Raw genomic sequence first — 13,163 nt, forward strand, 5'->3', positions numbered from 1 at the left:
AAGTGCAGGGGAGTGTGATTAATTGGAGACCTGTGTCGGAAGCCGGACAGTGCAAAAGATCTCCTTCCATGTTGTTCAATTGTAGAACTCTCTAGTCCCTGTTCTTAAAGAGAAATTGTTCCACCACATTCCCATGAGCAGCTCAGTTGTACCGTAATGCTGTGCTCCACCCTCATGGTGTTGTATCCCAGCATTCTCATTCGGTCTTGTTTGAAAGCACTATTCCAGCTCAGCCCCATTCTTTGGTTTTGCACCTGGCAAATCCTATCACGTGTAGCTAGAATGTCACAAGGTTAAGAGCAGGAGGAGGCCATTCAGTCCTTCTAGCCCAGTCCACCATTCATAGGACCCCACACAACCCCTACAGTTGGGCAGAAGGAGGCCACCCGTCCCATCAAGTCTGCACCCCACCTCCAAAAGGGCACCTTAATTTCGGCCCAACACTCCACCCCCCCCCCCCCCCCCCCCCCATCCCATCCCTGTAACCCCGCCAGACTTGCACCATCTTTGGACTGTGGGAGTGAAACCCACGCGAGACGGCGACGTGAAACTCCGCATGGTCATCCCAGGCTGGAATTGAACCCGAGTCCCTGACGCTGTGATAGGCAGCTAGTGCTAACCACTGGGGTACCATCCCGATCTTGGCTGAGCTTTACTGCAAACCCATTTACTCGTATCCACTGTGACTGTTTGAATGTGTGTAAATCTATGATCTCAGCCTTTGAACATCCAGTGGCATTATCATATGCCTCTGATTTCCATGGTGGTCTGGCCTGTGCCTCTGACAATGTGTCTTTGGATCCTGTTGAGGGACTTTTGTCATGCTTGCCGATGAGGCGACGCCATATTGTCCCAATTAAATGTTCCATTAGCTGACGCGTGTCAGAGGGTGGGACGGGCTGTTACTATTCCAAGGATGTGGCTTCGCCTCCATCTGCCTGCCTTCCCCCGCACAGTTCTACAAGAAGGAGGATCTAAGTCATGCATGGGAACCGGGAGGTTGGGGCCCTGATGTGGAATGCACTGTAAGGGCGAGCTCCTTTGAATCATTGTGACCTTGTTGGGACAGATCCATGCCGCACTAACTCCATGAACCCTTTCCATTTTCCTACTCAACGCTCTGGGCTCCCTGTGGGATCTGAAGGCAGAAAGGCAAAGGCCCACTGCAGGTCGCTGGCTGCTGATGAGTGATGGACTGCCAGTGAAAGTGGGCATGAAAGAAAGGGAGAGATCAGGCCTTCAATTGAGGATGCGTTTAAAGGGACCACCACCAGATTAGTAGGTGAGGGTGAGGGAACCCCCAGATTAGTAGGTGAGGGTGAGGGTGAGGGAACCCCCCCCCTCTCCCAAATCCAAACCCATTAAAACCAGTTTGATGCAGTACTGGTATTAACCAGGAGGTGTCACATGCACATTTAAGAAGTGGTCAGAAACGCAATGACTCTTCCAACTCGCACCAACTTCTGACTGCTGGCAGAACAGGGCCCCGAGGACGTGGAGCGACTTGGTTCCAAGTCTGTGAGAGGGAGCAGTGGACGCAGTGGAGAGTTCCTTTCCCTCCCCGAACACCCTGTATGTCTGCCATTTCCCTTGCGGCCACAGTAATGAGAAGAGGCACCCTGTTCTCCCACTCAGTCACAAGGCCACTTGGATAGGGGCAGCTGTTTTCAGGGAGAGAAGCTGGCTGTCTGTGGATATGAAGCTGATAGCCTGGGGTTGAGAGGGAGGGGACGAATTGTGCATTATTTCCAGCGCAGATGGGTTTGATGCCACTGCATTGCACTTTTCCCAGAGCTAAAGGTTTCCATCGAACTGATGTTAAGCCTGTGCTGTTCTGAGTATCCAGTCTCCATATCCTTTGCCAAGCAATAATAATACTTTCGTTCGTATGGTATTCCAGTGACAATTCACACCGATTTATTTTTGAAGTTCATTGGGATCTCCAGTGATGAAACGTTCAGACTGTTGGACACTGCCTTAGGGAACCCCATGAGAAACATGGTTTGCACCTAAATGATGTTCTCGATTTTGTTGCTGATTGACCGGAGATGGTGCCCTCTACAGTCAAACTGAAGCGTCTCACTTTACTGGACTCAGTTCTTGAGGAAGGTGCAGCTCGAACCCAGCACCTCGACATGGGAGTGTCGACAGTGTCAGCGGACTAGGTGGAGCATTCACACGGAATTTTGCTTTTCCCAAGGCGCTCGGGTCAAGTGAGAGAGAGTTGCGAGGCTACCATCAGGGGGCAGCTAAGAATCAACCGCACCGTGTGTCACATGTAGGCCAGACAGGGTAAAGGCAGCAGAGTTCCTTCCCGAAGAAATGTGGGTGTAACATCACCTGATTCTAAGAGGAGACTTTCAAGCACAGATAGAGTGAGGCCAATCAAAGTGGAACCTTGGCAGTCCCTCACCACGGTACCTTAACCAGTACAGCAAGCCCTGGGCCAGACCAGCGAGCTTGGTGCCAAAGGGGACTTTCTGAGTGGCATTCTCAGTACTGGATTTATCCACAGGGCCCCACACACTGAGTTCCACTTCTGGGGTCAATAGTTCGTTCTGTTTAATTTGAAAAAATGAAAATGAAAATCGCTTTATTGGCACGAGTAGGCTTCAATGAAGTTACTGTGAAAAGCCCTAGTCGCCACATTCCGGCGCCTGTCCGGGGAGGCTGGTACGGGAATTGAACCGTGCTGCTGGCCTGCTTTAAAAGCCAGTGATTTAGCCCAGTGAGCTAAACAGCCCCTATTATTTGCCTGGGAATTGACAGATTTCTGTCCATTGCACGTCCCGAGGCTCTGCATCACAGATGAAGACAAATCAGCTGACTTGACCATCCTGATTCCCCTGCCCAAATATTACATAATAGTCTGGCCAGGTGGAGGTGTGAATAGAACCCCTGACTCTGACAGCCTGCCCTCCAACATCACCTTTCAGCTGCAGACAACAACCTCTCATTCGCTGGATGATCTTTCTATCCTGTCCAGCCAATCATGTCTCTCTGTTTATCAATATAACCACGTCCATTGTTCCTCTGGAACTTCCCATTGCTCCTGAACCCTGAATACCTCTCCCTGCACACTCTCCATCGAGACTCGTTGCAACGCTTCCTGCCCTGGTTACGTTTTCCCTCGGACCTCAATTTCTTGGTCACCCTGCTGCACGCGAGGTTTCAGCTGACCAGTCAGTTAGCTCACCTGTTGTCCCATGTTCTTACTGATCTCCTGCACTCTGATCCTTGGCCCTGTAACCACTTGCACAATCCACAGAGTAGAACGCCTGGGATCACTCTCCTATCCCTTCTGATGACCTGTTGGACCCAAAAAAGACAAGGGGAAAACCAAGCTTCACGAACATGAATCTTGGGCTCTGTCTTGGGTAATCCAGAGACCTGGGGGCTGGGGGGGGGGTGGGAGGGGGGGGAGGGGGGGGGGCGGATGCAGGATTGAATCCCACCACGCAGGAGGGTGAAATTCGGATTTGGTTAAAAAGGTCTCACGTTGACCACAAAATCATTGTCAATTGTTGTAAAATCCCATCTGCTTCACTTTTTTCCTCCTGCGAAGGAAATCTGCCGACCTTACCCGGTCAGGCCGAAATGTCACTCCAAACCCACAGCAGTGCGGTTGACTCTTCTGAAATGGCCGAGCGAGACACTGAGTTCAAGGGCAATTCGGGATGGGTAATAAATGCTGGCCCAGCCAGCGACCCCCACGTCCCCAGAATGAATGGAAAGAAAGAAGTCTTACAACACCAGGTTAAAGTCCAACAGGTTCGTTTCAAACATTAGCTTTCGGAGCGCAGCTCCTTCCTCAGGTGAAGGAGCAGTGCTCCGAAAGCTAGTGACTGGAAACAAACCTGTTGGACTTTAACCTGGTGTTGTCAGACTTCTTACTGTGCTCACCCCAGTCCAACGCCGGCATCTCCACATACTGAAAAGAAAGGTAAGTGACTGGTGTCAGTTCAGTCCATGTCGTGTTCACAAAGGGCAGCAACTTGCCAATGCACCCTGATAACGAGATATGTGGTTTTACCATTGGAATCTGACCGTCTTGGCCATTTTTGTTATCTTGCATGATCAGCATGCCTGTAAGAACATAAGAACTAGGAGCAGGAGTAGGCCACCTGGCCCCTCGAGCCTGCTCCGCCATTCAATCAGATCATGGCTGATCTTTTGTGGACTCAGCTCCACTTTCCGGCCCGAACACCATAACCCTTAATCCCTTTATTCTTCAAAAAAACTATCTATCTTTACCTTAAAAACATGTAATTAAGGAGCCTCAACTGCTTCACTGGGCAAGGAGTTCCATAGATTCACAACCCTTTGGGTGAAGAAGCTCCTCCTAAGATTGAAGTGATGCTATCCACTGAAGAACTCAAGGCCTTTCCCGGTATTAATAACAAGGCCTGGTAAATCCGCTTGAGAACTGTGCCATTTCAGGTGACCTTGATATCATACGAGCAAAAGTAACACCAGCGTGAAAATGTCACACAGCACGTTCAAATGATTCTAGGTATTGACGGAAATCCTTTGAAGGACAGCATGTTTGCAAATCCACACCTTGCTGAAGAATGCGAAGGCAATCTGTCTCGCTGACAGGTAAATGAGCTCAGTGGCGCACGCAGGGTATGAGCAGAGGCTCCGTAGGTTGTCAGTCAGGCAATACTGAACAGGTTCCAGCGTCGGCCTCCAAATGGTGGGTTTGGTTCAAGCAACAGTTTGAGGAGTTTGCCCAGCAGTACGAAGAATCTGTCTCTTTAATCTTAGTCCACGCAGACCGCTGTGATGATGTCTGGTAATGCAGGTTCATTTTCCATTCCCCCCCCCCCCCCCACAAATAAGGATTCTTTGTTGTCTGAAATGTGGAAGAGAGGGTCAATGGATGTCAAGGGAGGTGGTGGGTGATACAGATGGCGAGAGTTAGTGTTTGGGTGAGGAGAAGCGATGAACAGGTGCGATGGCTGAGAGCAGAGCACAGAAGGGTATTGTTTCCATGGACCGAGGAGTGAGTGAGTGAAACCCGGGAAAGTACGATGGCGAGTAAGGTGTGGAAGGATGATTCAAGAGTCAGAGAGCCAAAGAGTCATACAGCAAAAAAAAAAAAAAAGGCCCTTTAGCCCATCACATCTGATCCGGTCAAAAACAAACCACCTAAGTATGCTCATCCCATTCCCCAGCCCGTTTCTGCCCTGGGATCGCAAATGAACATCTAAATACTTCTTAAATGCCATGATGGTCTCTACCACCAGCAGCTTTTCAGGCAGCGAGTTCCAGACTCTGGGTGACAAGGTTTTTCCACACATCCCCTCTAAACCTCCTGACCCTTACCTTAAATCTCTGCCCCCTAATCATTGACCCCTCCCCAAAGGGGAACTCTTTCTTCCTGTCTACTCTACCTATGCCCCTTATAATTTTCTACATCTCAATCATGCTCCCCCTTCAGCCTCCTCTGCTCCAAGGAAAACAATCCAACCTCTCTTCATGACTAATTTGAAGGTCTGTGAGTTGATTCTGTCTGTGCCTTTGGCCTTTTTCTAACCAGCATTATTCATTCCACAAGGTTACAAATCCACCCGGGCTCCACAATAATTTCAAATCCCCTATTTCGCAGGACGCCCGTATCTACAGGGTTTCCACGCTCCCTAATCCCAGGGAATCCTGATTAAGCACAGGAGGTGCACAGGGTCATGGAATCTTCCAGCAATCGAAACCTTTCCAGGATGCCCAGTCGGATACATGTGGAGAAGTGGAGGCACAAGGTGATTCTAGCTTCCTCAGGGCATGAGGTCTCTCTCTTTGCCCCCTCTGCCCCGGGGGCGAAGCCGGGGGGGGGGGGGGTGTTGGGGCGGGGGGGGGGGGGGGGGGGGGGGGGGGGAGGGTGGCAGGGCAACTTGCTTCCAGCCGTCGATTCAACAGAACCGGCAAGTGGGTCTGGAGCTGCGACTGACCTTGGTGAGTGGGGAGGTTGAACCCGTGCACCCACCCACCACCGCCGCCCCAGGGACAACGCCACCCCAGTGCTCCCTCGAGGCCCCCGAGGAGGAAGCTCTGTTCACGACAAAGCCAATTTTTAAAAAGCCAAAGTGGAGAGAGACCACAGCGGTTCTCCAAATGTTGCCGAGCAGGAGGAGGACCAAGCCAGTTCCTGGAGGGATTTGTGATCACCACACTGCTGGTAACTGGACAAACTCTGAACAGCTCCAAGCTGGATATTGGCTGAATGAATCCACAGTGCTTGTATTTACCACCTCCTCCATCCACCCGCTTCCATTATCCTCTTTGACAGAATTTCCTACCTCACTCCATTCTCCCCGCCCAGCCTGAAAATTCCCAACTCGCATGGGGAGCTGCTCTTTGACAGGTTGCGGTCAGGGTGAGGGATAGTGGGCGGGGTGGGGTTGGGGGGGAATGGGGGGGCGGAGCTCACACCGAGACAAACAGCTCTTGCCCGCTTTTCCTTGACCATGCCCGGCAGTGACTTCCTGCCCCAGCCAGAACCTCCACAGTTTGGCTCCCCGCCCGCTTCTCCCCCCCCCCCCGGCTGAGACAAGATGACGCCAAGACTGGGGCCGAGGCGAGATTGAAAACCACGGCCAATGAGCTTGGTGTTCCGAGGACCGGCCCCTCAATACCAACATGTCCGGGATGCTATTTTCTGACTCTTGCAGTGAGAGCGACAAAATCCCCAAGGGACACTGACATCCTCTCCCATAAATCCATTTGGAGAGAAGTAAGAACTCAACAATTGACCAGTCAGAATTCAACACAATATGGCCAAAAGTTTGACGTTGAATTTTGACTCTCAGTTTCGTTGCAAAGAGATTCTAAAATGCAATAAGATATATATAAAATGGTAACTGTCGCATATCAATATATCACACATTTATAAGCAACAACTGATCAAGTTGAAGACAACGATGGAAACTTGGAACCGGCACAAGTTCAAAAGGATATCTGCTGTGTAAGCTGGAGTTTGGTTTGACGCAGGTATCCTCCAATTGGCCGACAAAAAAAGGAAAGAGTCTCCTTCAGGCCGGTGGGGACCTTGACACAGTATCTCTTTGGCGCCCTTCCCATCTGCTGTTGGAATGAAGGGTTAACCACGGGACTTGCCTGGGTTTAGAAAGAAGGGCGAGGAGGTGGGCGTGATGGGGGAGGGGCCCGTGTGGGCGGCGGTCCTGGTGGAGGTGGAGGCAGGGTGGAGGTTGGCGACGAGGATGGCGAAGGAGTTGTTGACTGAGTGGGCGACGGCTCAGGCGACGGGGTGGGCGACGGGGCGGGTGACGCAGGAAGAACTATGCTCGGGCGGTAGATGGGAGGTGGCCTATTGTTCCACGTGTTGTTGTAGATTGGGTAACTGGGTGGCTTTGCGTTGGTCTTTACTCTTGTGAAATTGATGCAGCGGCCCTGGGGGTAAAACAGAAAGGCAAGTGGTTACTCAATCCAGTCCGTGTGCCGCATAATAAAAACCTGATAATTTTGCCCAAACTTCCAAAAGACGGTTCTCTCAAATGCATCAAACAAAACAACAATGTATATTTCTGTCATCGCTTTAGAGGACGCTGCACTGATTCATTATAAGACAAGGTAAATGTGCAATGAAGAAATGGGCACGGCAGCATCGTGGTTAGTGCAGTTGCTTCACAGCTCCAGGGTCCCAGGTTCGATTTCTGCTTTAGGTAACTCCCTGTGCGGAGTCTGCACGTCTCCCCCCCCCCCACGTGCTCCGGTTTCCTCCCACAGTCCAACGATGTGCGGATTAAGTCCATTGGCGATGCTAAATTGCCCTGAGGGTCAAAAAAAAGTTAAGTGGGGGTTACTGGGTTACAGGGATGGGGTAGATACCTGGGCTTGAATAGGGTGCTCATTGGCAGGGCTGGTGCAGACTCGATGGGCCGAATGGCCTCCTTCTGTACTGTAGATTCTATGATATGAGGCCAGGTGACCAAACGCTTGATTAGAGGTGTTGGTCTCAAAGGAGGGAAGGCAGCTCGAGAGGCCTGGAGGTTCAGGGAGACAATTCCAGAGCTGAGAGCCGGGCAATTGAAGGCATGGCCGCCAATGGTGGAGCAATTCTAACTGAAATGGAGAAGTGGGAAGGATTAAAGCACGCATAAATCAGGAAACCTAGCCACTTGGCCCATTAAAATTCTCCGATATTCTAAGTCCTGTGACCTGACCGTCTCTGATATTTCCTATCCCAATTCCACATCCGGCTAAAATTCCTTCTTGAAGGCTTCACAAGAGTAGAGCCTTGCAAATTATATTCCAGAAGACTCCCAGCTCTGAGGAAGTCATCTCCGAAAGAGAGCTTCAATTGTGGGCCTCTTGACGATAACATCCCCTCCTGCTTTTTTGTGGGCTGGAACATCTCGCCATGTTGCAGCATTTGATTCCCAATGCCTCACAATGTGTTGTATGTGATTAAATCAGGAAACTGTCTATTAAATAAACACAACGGCTTCACCGCACAGCACATTGTGGCATTCTTTCCCAAGAACACAGTCATGGTATTCAGTAACAACCTTGAGGGTATTCCTGCCAGGAAAGGTGGATAATTCTCTGTCAGTCTGGCCTACTGGTGTGGAACTACCTTAAGAACTGGGCCACGCAGGACGTGGGTCATTTAGGAAGACAATCTTGCTGCATCTCGTTAGTGCAACAGTCAGTGGAATGCATCATTCACGTCATTCCCAGGATCTTCAGTGCTGACTGACGTCACACCACTCAACGACACCTTGGATTATCCTTCCAGACACTTGATTCTCCTGTCCCGTTCGGAAAGAGATACAAATAGAATCTGGCCAAGGTGGATCTGCCGAAAAAGGAGAAAGCGCTCACTGTCACAAGGCAGTGGAAGACTTGCCAAATATCACACAGGAAGGCCGGAGAGATGGTCAGATCAACAAGGCTGTTACAACAAAGGTTTGTTGGATGAGTAAGAGTCACTGGGATGTTGGATCAGTGAAACCACAGAGTTAGTGGCATCGTTGGCTCGGAGTAACTGCTGACTTCACCAGTAAGAAGAAAAGGATGAGCGAGTTATATTTTGGTCGCATCCATCACAACCTCAAGACCTCCCAAAGAGTTTTCCAGCCAAGTTAAATACTTTTTAACGCGCACTTCTTGTTGGAATGTACAAATCAAAGCAATCTGTGTCAAACGACGATGTTGTATAAATATGGGTGAATAGTTATGGGGATGGGACAGTGACATCAGCAGTCTAAGAAGAGAAGGTGGAATCGTCGGCACACCAGAAAGATGTCCACCCCTGGAAGCTCACGCTGTTCTATGGTGGAAATGAAGGGTTTCTTTGAGTAAAGCAACCCGAGTGAGACACAAATCGCTCAGAGGTGATGGGAAACCTATCCAATCTGGAACAGGCTGCACGCTACTCGAAGATACATCCAAATAGTATCCAAAGTGGAAACCAAAATGGTGACCAGAACATCTGCTTTAGTAATGGCGATTGAGGAAAAAGCATTGGCCAGAATACTGGGTCAGTTCAATACCTGGGTCAGTGGATGAATATGACCATTGGGTTTCAGAATCACAAAGCTACGACTCCTCTCCCAGAAGGGCTGCCCTCCATGACGAGCACCCAGGTCAGGGTTTATAATGCAGACTAGTTTCCCCGCCCCCAGTGACCAGGGGGGAGATGATACTCCGCTGTGTAAGGGAGAAAGGGGGGTTCATAACAGGGTTGTTGTCACTTTTACATCACTGCAATTTTGATGAAGTCAGTCTAACACTGGGCTCAGTCTCCTCCTGCTGATAGATTACAATTACCCCCGTTCACAATACGAAGAATTCAGTCTGCTTTTCCAACAGTCTGATCTACTTGCCACTTGCCAAGATGCGTGAAGCCCTCGGGTGCACCATTTAATTCCCATTCCATCTCCTCACTGCTGCGTTCCGTTTTATCTGTCACCTGTCCACCTATTTTCCCCAGTCTGCCTTTGTCCCCCTGAAGTATCTTCGCTATTTATCACTTTGAAGAGGTGCCTTGTATATCAGGAAGAAAACGTGAATGGTCCTAATAACCTTCCACTGGGGAGAAAGCTCTGTCCTCCACTCTGAAAAGCCCTCTCACTCTCTCCTTCCCATCCCTCAGCCAATATTGTCACTCTCCCTGTCACCCCGTAGGCTTCAATTGTACTGCAGGTCCATTTGTGACACTTTATCAAACACCTTTTGAAAGTCCGTACGCGTAACGTCAAGCACGCAATCCTCATCGACACTCCCTATTACACCATCCACGAACGCAATCGAATTGGGCATCAGTGGCTGGGGGCGGCGCTAGAAGAGGTATTGTGGTGTGAGGCGCTGTGGAGGGTGAACGCCTCGACTTTGTGAGGTTGGGGCTGATTAGGCTGAAGGTGGAATGCAGGGCGCACCTCCCAAAATCCCGAATCAGCCGGCTGTTCGATGGGGTGGAGGATGTCTGTGAGCAATGTGGGAGGGGCCCCATGGACCATGTACTGATGTTCTGGTCCTGCCTGAAGCTGGAAAGGTTTTGGAGGGTGTAATCGGTACTATCTCGGGGGGGTGTTGCAAGTGGATGTAGATCCCGGTACCCTGGAGGCCATATTCAGGGTGTCGGAGCCGGCCACAGTTGCAGGCGGGAGCGGGGGCAGGTGTCTTAGCCTTCGCCTCGCTAAACGCTCGACGGCAAGTCTTATTGGGGTGGAGCTCAGCTTCTCCACCCTGTGTCTCGGTGTGATGGGGCGGGGGGGGGGGGGAGTTTTTGACCCTGGAGAAGGTGACGTTTGAGCTGAGGGGGGGGGGGTGACGGAGGGGTTCTACAATTTCTGGGGTTCGTTCATCATGCACTTTCAGGAGTTGGTTACCATGGACCGTTGAGGGAGGCCGGTTGGGCGGGTGGTGGTGGGGTGGTGGTGGTGGGGGGGGGCTTTTTGTCTGTTTATTTGTGGTTGTTTTTGAATTGTGAAAATGTTGAAAAACTGTTGAATAAAAGTACTTTTCAAAAGGAAAATTGATCAGGAATAATTGGCCTTGAACACATACCTTCCTGCTGGTTGCCATTTACTTCTCTTTTTCTAATTGGTAATGTGTTTTGTGCCTGCACTATCCCCTCGGTGCCTTGAACAGTTTCCCCACCGCTGACATGAGGCTGACGGGCCTGTAATGAGTGGGTTTATCCCTCTCCCCTTCTGTCCAATAGGGGTGCAACATTTGCTACGTTCCAAGCCACTGGGACCAGCCGCATTATCGAGGAGGTTTGCATGATTGCGCAGAGCCCGCACATCCATTTGCAGAGTGCGATTAGCTTGGGAATGACCGAGGTGAAGGGAATGCCTTGAGCCGAGACTCTGCTAACTCCTCCTGGGTGGGGGGGGGGGAAACCAGTCGGCTGGGTGGAATGGGGTAGCGCCGTGTACCCTCCTCCTGCCTTCGCTGTGGTTGTTAGCTGGAGCAGGCAGACCCACTGAGAGTGGGAGATAAGTGTCGCGATGGATTTGAGCAGGGGCGACGCCGATGGTGTCCCCTGGCTCTCCCTCACTGTGTCATCTGGGCACTGTTCATCGGCAGTACCCTTCCTCCATCTGAACCTTTCTTCATCACAAGTTTACACACTGCACATTGTCGGAATTAATGAATGCACAACATGTCAGTGCCCGGATAGTCCTGCAGAGGGAGCACGTGATCCGATTTTCCATCACCAGACACTGGGAAGAGAATTAGAATGTGAGGAGATTTTCCCTTTGTTTCATTATAATTCGGAAATACTTTGTTTTTGTTCCTGGGATGTGAGCGTTGCTGAGAAGGCCAGTGTCAAATTTGAGAAAGTGGTCGTGAGCCACCATCTTGAATTGGCGCAGTCCATCGTGCTGTTTGCAAGGAGGTTCAGATTGTTTTGAACCCATATTCCTTTTTTCCTCTTTAAACAGGGGCTGGCAAAGTTTAATGATCATTCAACCATTCCAATTGACAATGAGTAGATAGGAGCAGATGGGGCACCATCTCCACCACTCAGATAGGTCACTGTTGATCTACCACCTCAAAGTCATTTTCCTGCATTATCCCCATATCCCTGGATGTCTGAAATACCTGGAAATCTACCTGTGTCTTGAACATACCCAGTGGCTCAGACAATTCCAAAAGTTCACTGCGCTCTGGGTAAAGAAATTCCTCCTTATCTCAGTCCGAAATGGCCGGCTCCTTGTTCGGAGAATGTGTCCTCTGGTTCTGCACCCTTCCTCCTCCCCAATACAGCATTTATTGCCCATCCCTGATTGCCCTTGAAGGGTGTGGGGGGGGGGGGGGGGGGGGGGGGGAGCTGCCTCCTTGAGCCGCTGCAGCCGCTGCAGCCCCTGCAGTGTAGGTCCACCCACAGTGCTCTCAGGGAGGTTTCCAGTCATTTGAAAAGCGCCACAGCTGGGAAAGGCTTACAATCTGGGCGAAGGAGGGTTAACGTTAGTACAGTGCAGTACAGTTGGCCGCCTCCCAATAACTTTGTTTGTGCTGTGCTGGAGTTAAGACTCAGCACAGCGTATGTAGGCAGTGGTCAGACAGTAATGAATGCAAGATGCTGACTGACTGCAGGCAGCTTGATGTGATGCTCAGCGGAGACAAATTAGCCAAATCAGCAAGAAACGCAAACCTCTTTTCCTTTGTCTGAATGCTCGTCGAGCCCCGCGCACTGATACAGAAATAATCGCTGGAGCTTTAGTGCAACGTCTACACTTATACACGCCTCATAAAAAATAAACACGCATGAGCAACGCTGTAGAATATAAGATGGAGCCCACCACCACTGCCCCCCCCCCCAAAAAAAAAACACACACTCCTTTTTGATGTGGGGCATGTTGATGTTGTTGATGAGATGAAGGCCGTGTCTGAGAGGACCGCCTCACACACTGAGCATGGAGACAGTGGTTCCATCGTCATTCACCTGGAACACTTCCAGTGTTTCCAGTCACCAAATAACTTGAGGTCGCACACACAGCTGTGGTGCTCCGGAGCTAGTGGAGGGAATGTGCCTGAGGTGGTTGTTTGCACAGTTAACGGGGGAGTGGGGGCCTGCTCCACCAATGAGTCTTTTGTTTCTGACCGGCTTCACCCCAACGTCTTCAGCCCTCAACGGTTGTCTCCGTTACAGAGACAACCAGCCAGGCCTCCGTCAAGGCCTTCAGAGCTTC

The 13,163-nt window shown here is 50.7% G+C and overlaps 1 protein-coding gene across 1 annotated transcript in view; it reads right to left on the reverse strand.

Annotated features, from left to right (window-relative positions):
- Window positions 1-6,541: 6,541 nt before the first annotated feature.
- Window positions 6,542-13,163, reverse strand: part of LOC119957482 (anthrax toxin receptor 1-like) — a 170,625-nt gene continuing 164,003 nt past the window's right edge. The window contains exon 18 of the mRNA XM_038785576.1: window positions 6,542-7,407. Within this exon, the coding sequence (XP_038641504.1) occupies window positions 7,120-7,407 (288 nt within the window). The 3' untranslated portion in view covers window positions 6,542-7,119. The remainder of the gene's footprint in view (window positions 7,408-13,163) is intronic.

The sequence above is a fragment of the Scyliorhinus canicula genome, chromosome 26 (assembly GCF_902713615.1).
Source record: "Scyliorhinus canicula chromosome 26, sScyCan1.1, whole genome shotgun sequence".
NCBI classification, from domain to species: domain Eukaryota; kingdom Metazoa; phylum Chordata; class Chondrichthyes; order Carcharhiniformes; family Scyliorhinidae; genus Scyliorhinus; species Scyliorhinus canicula.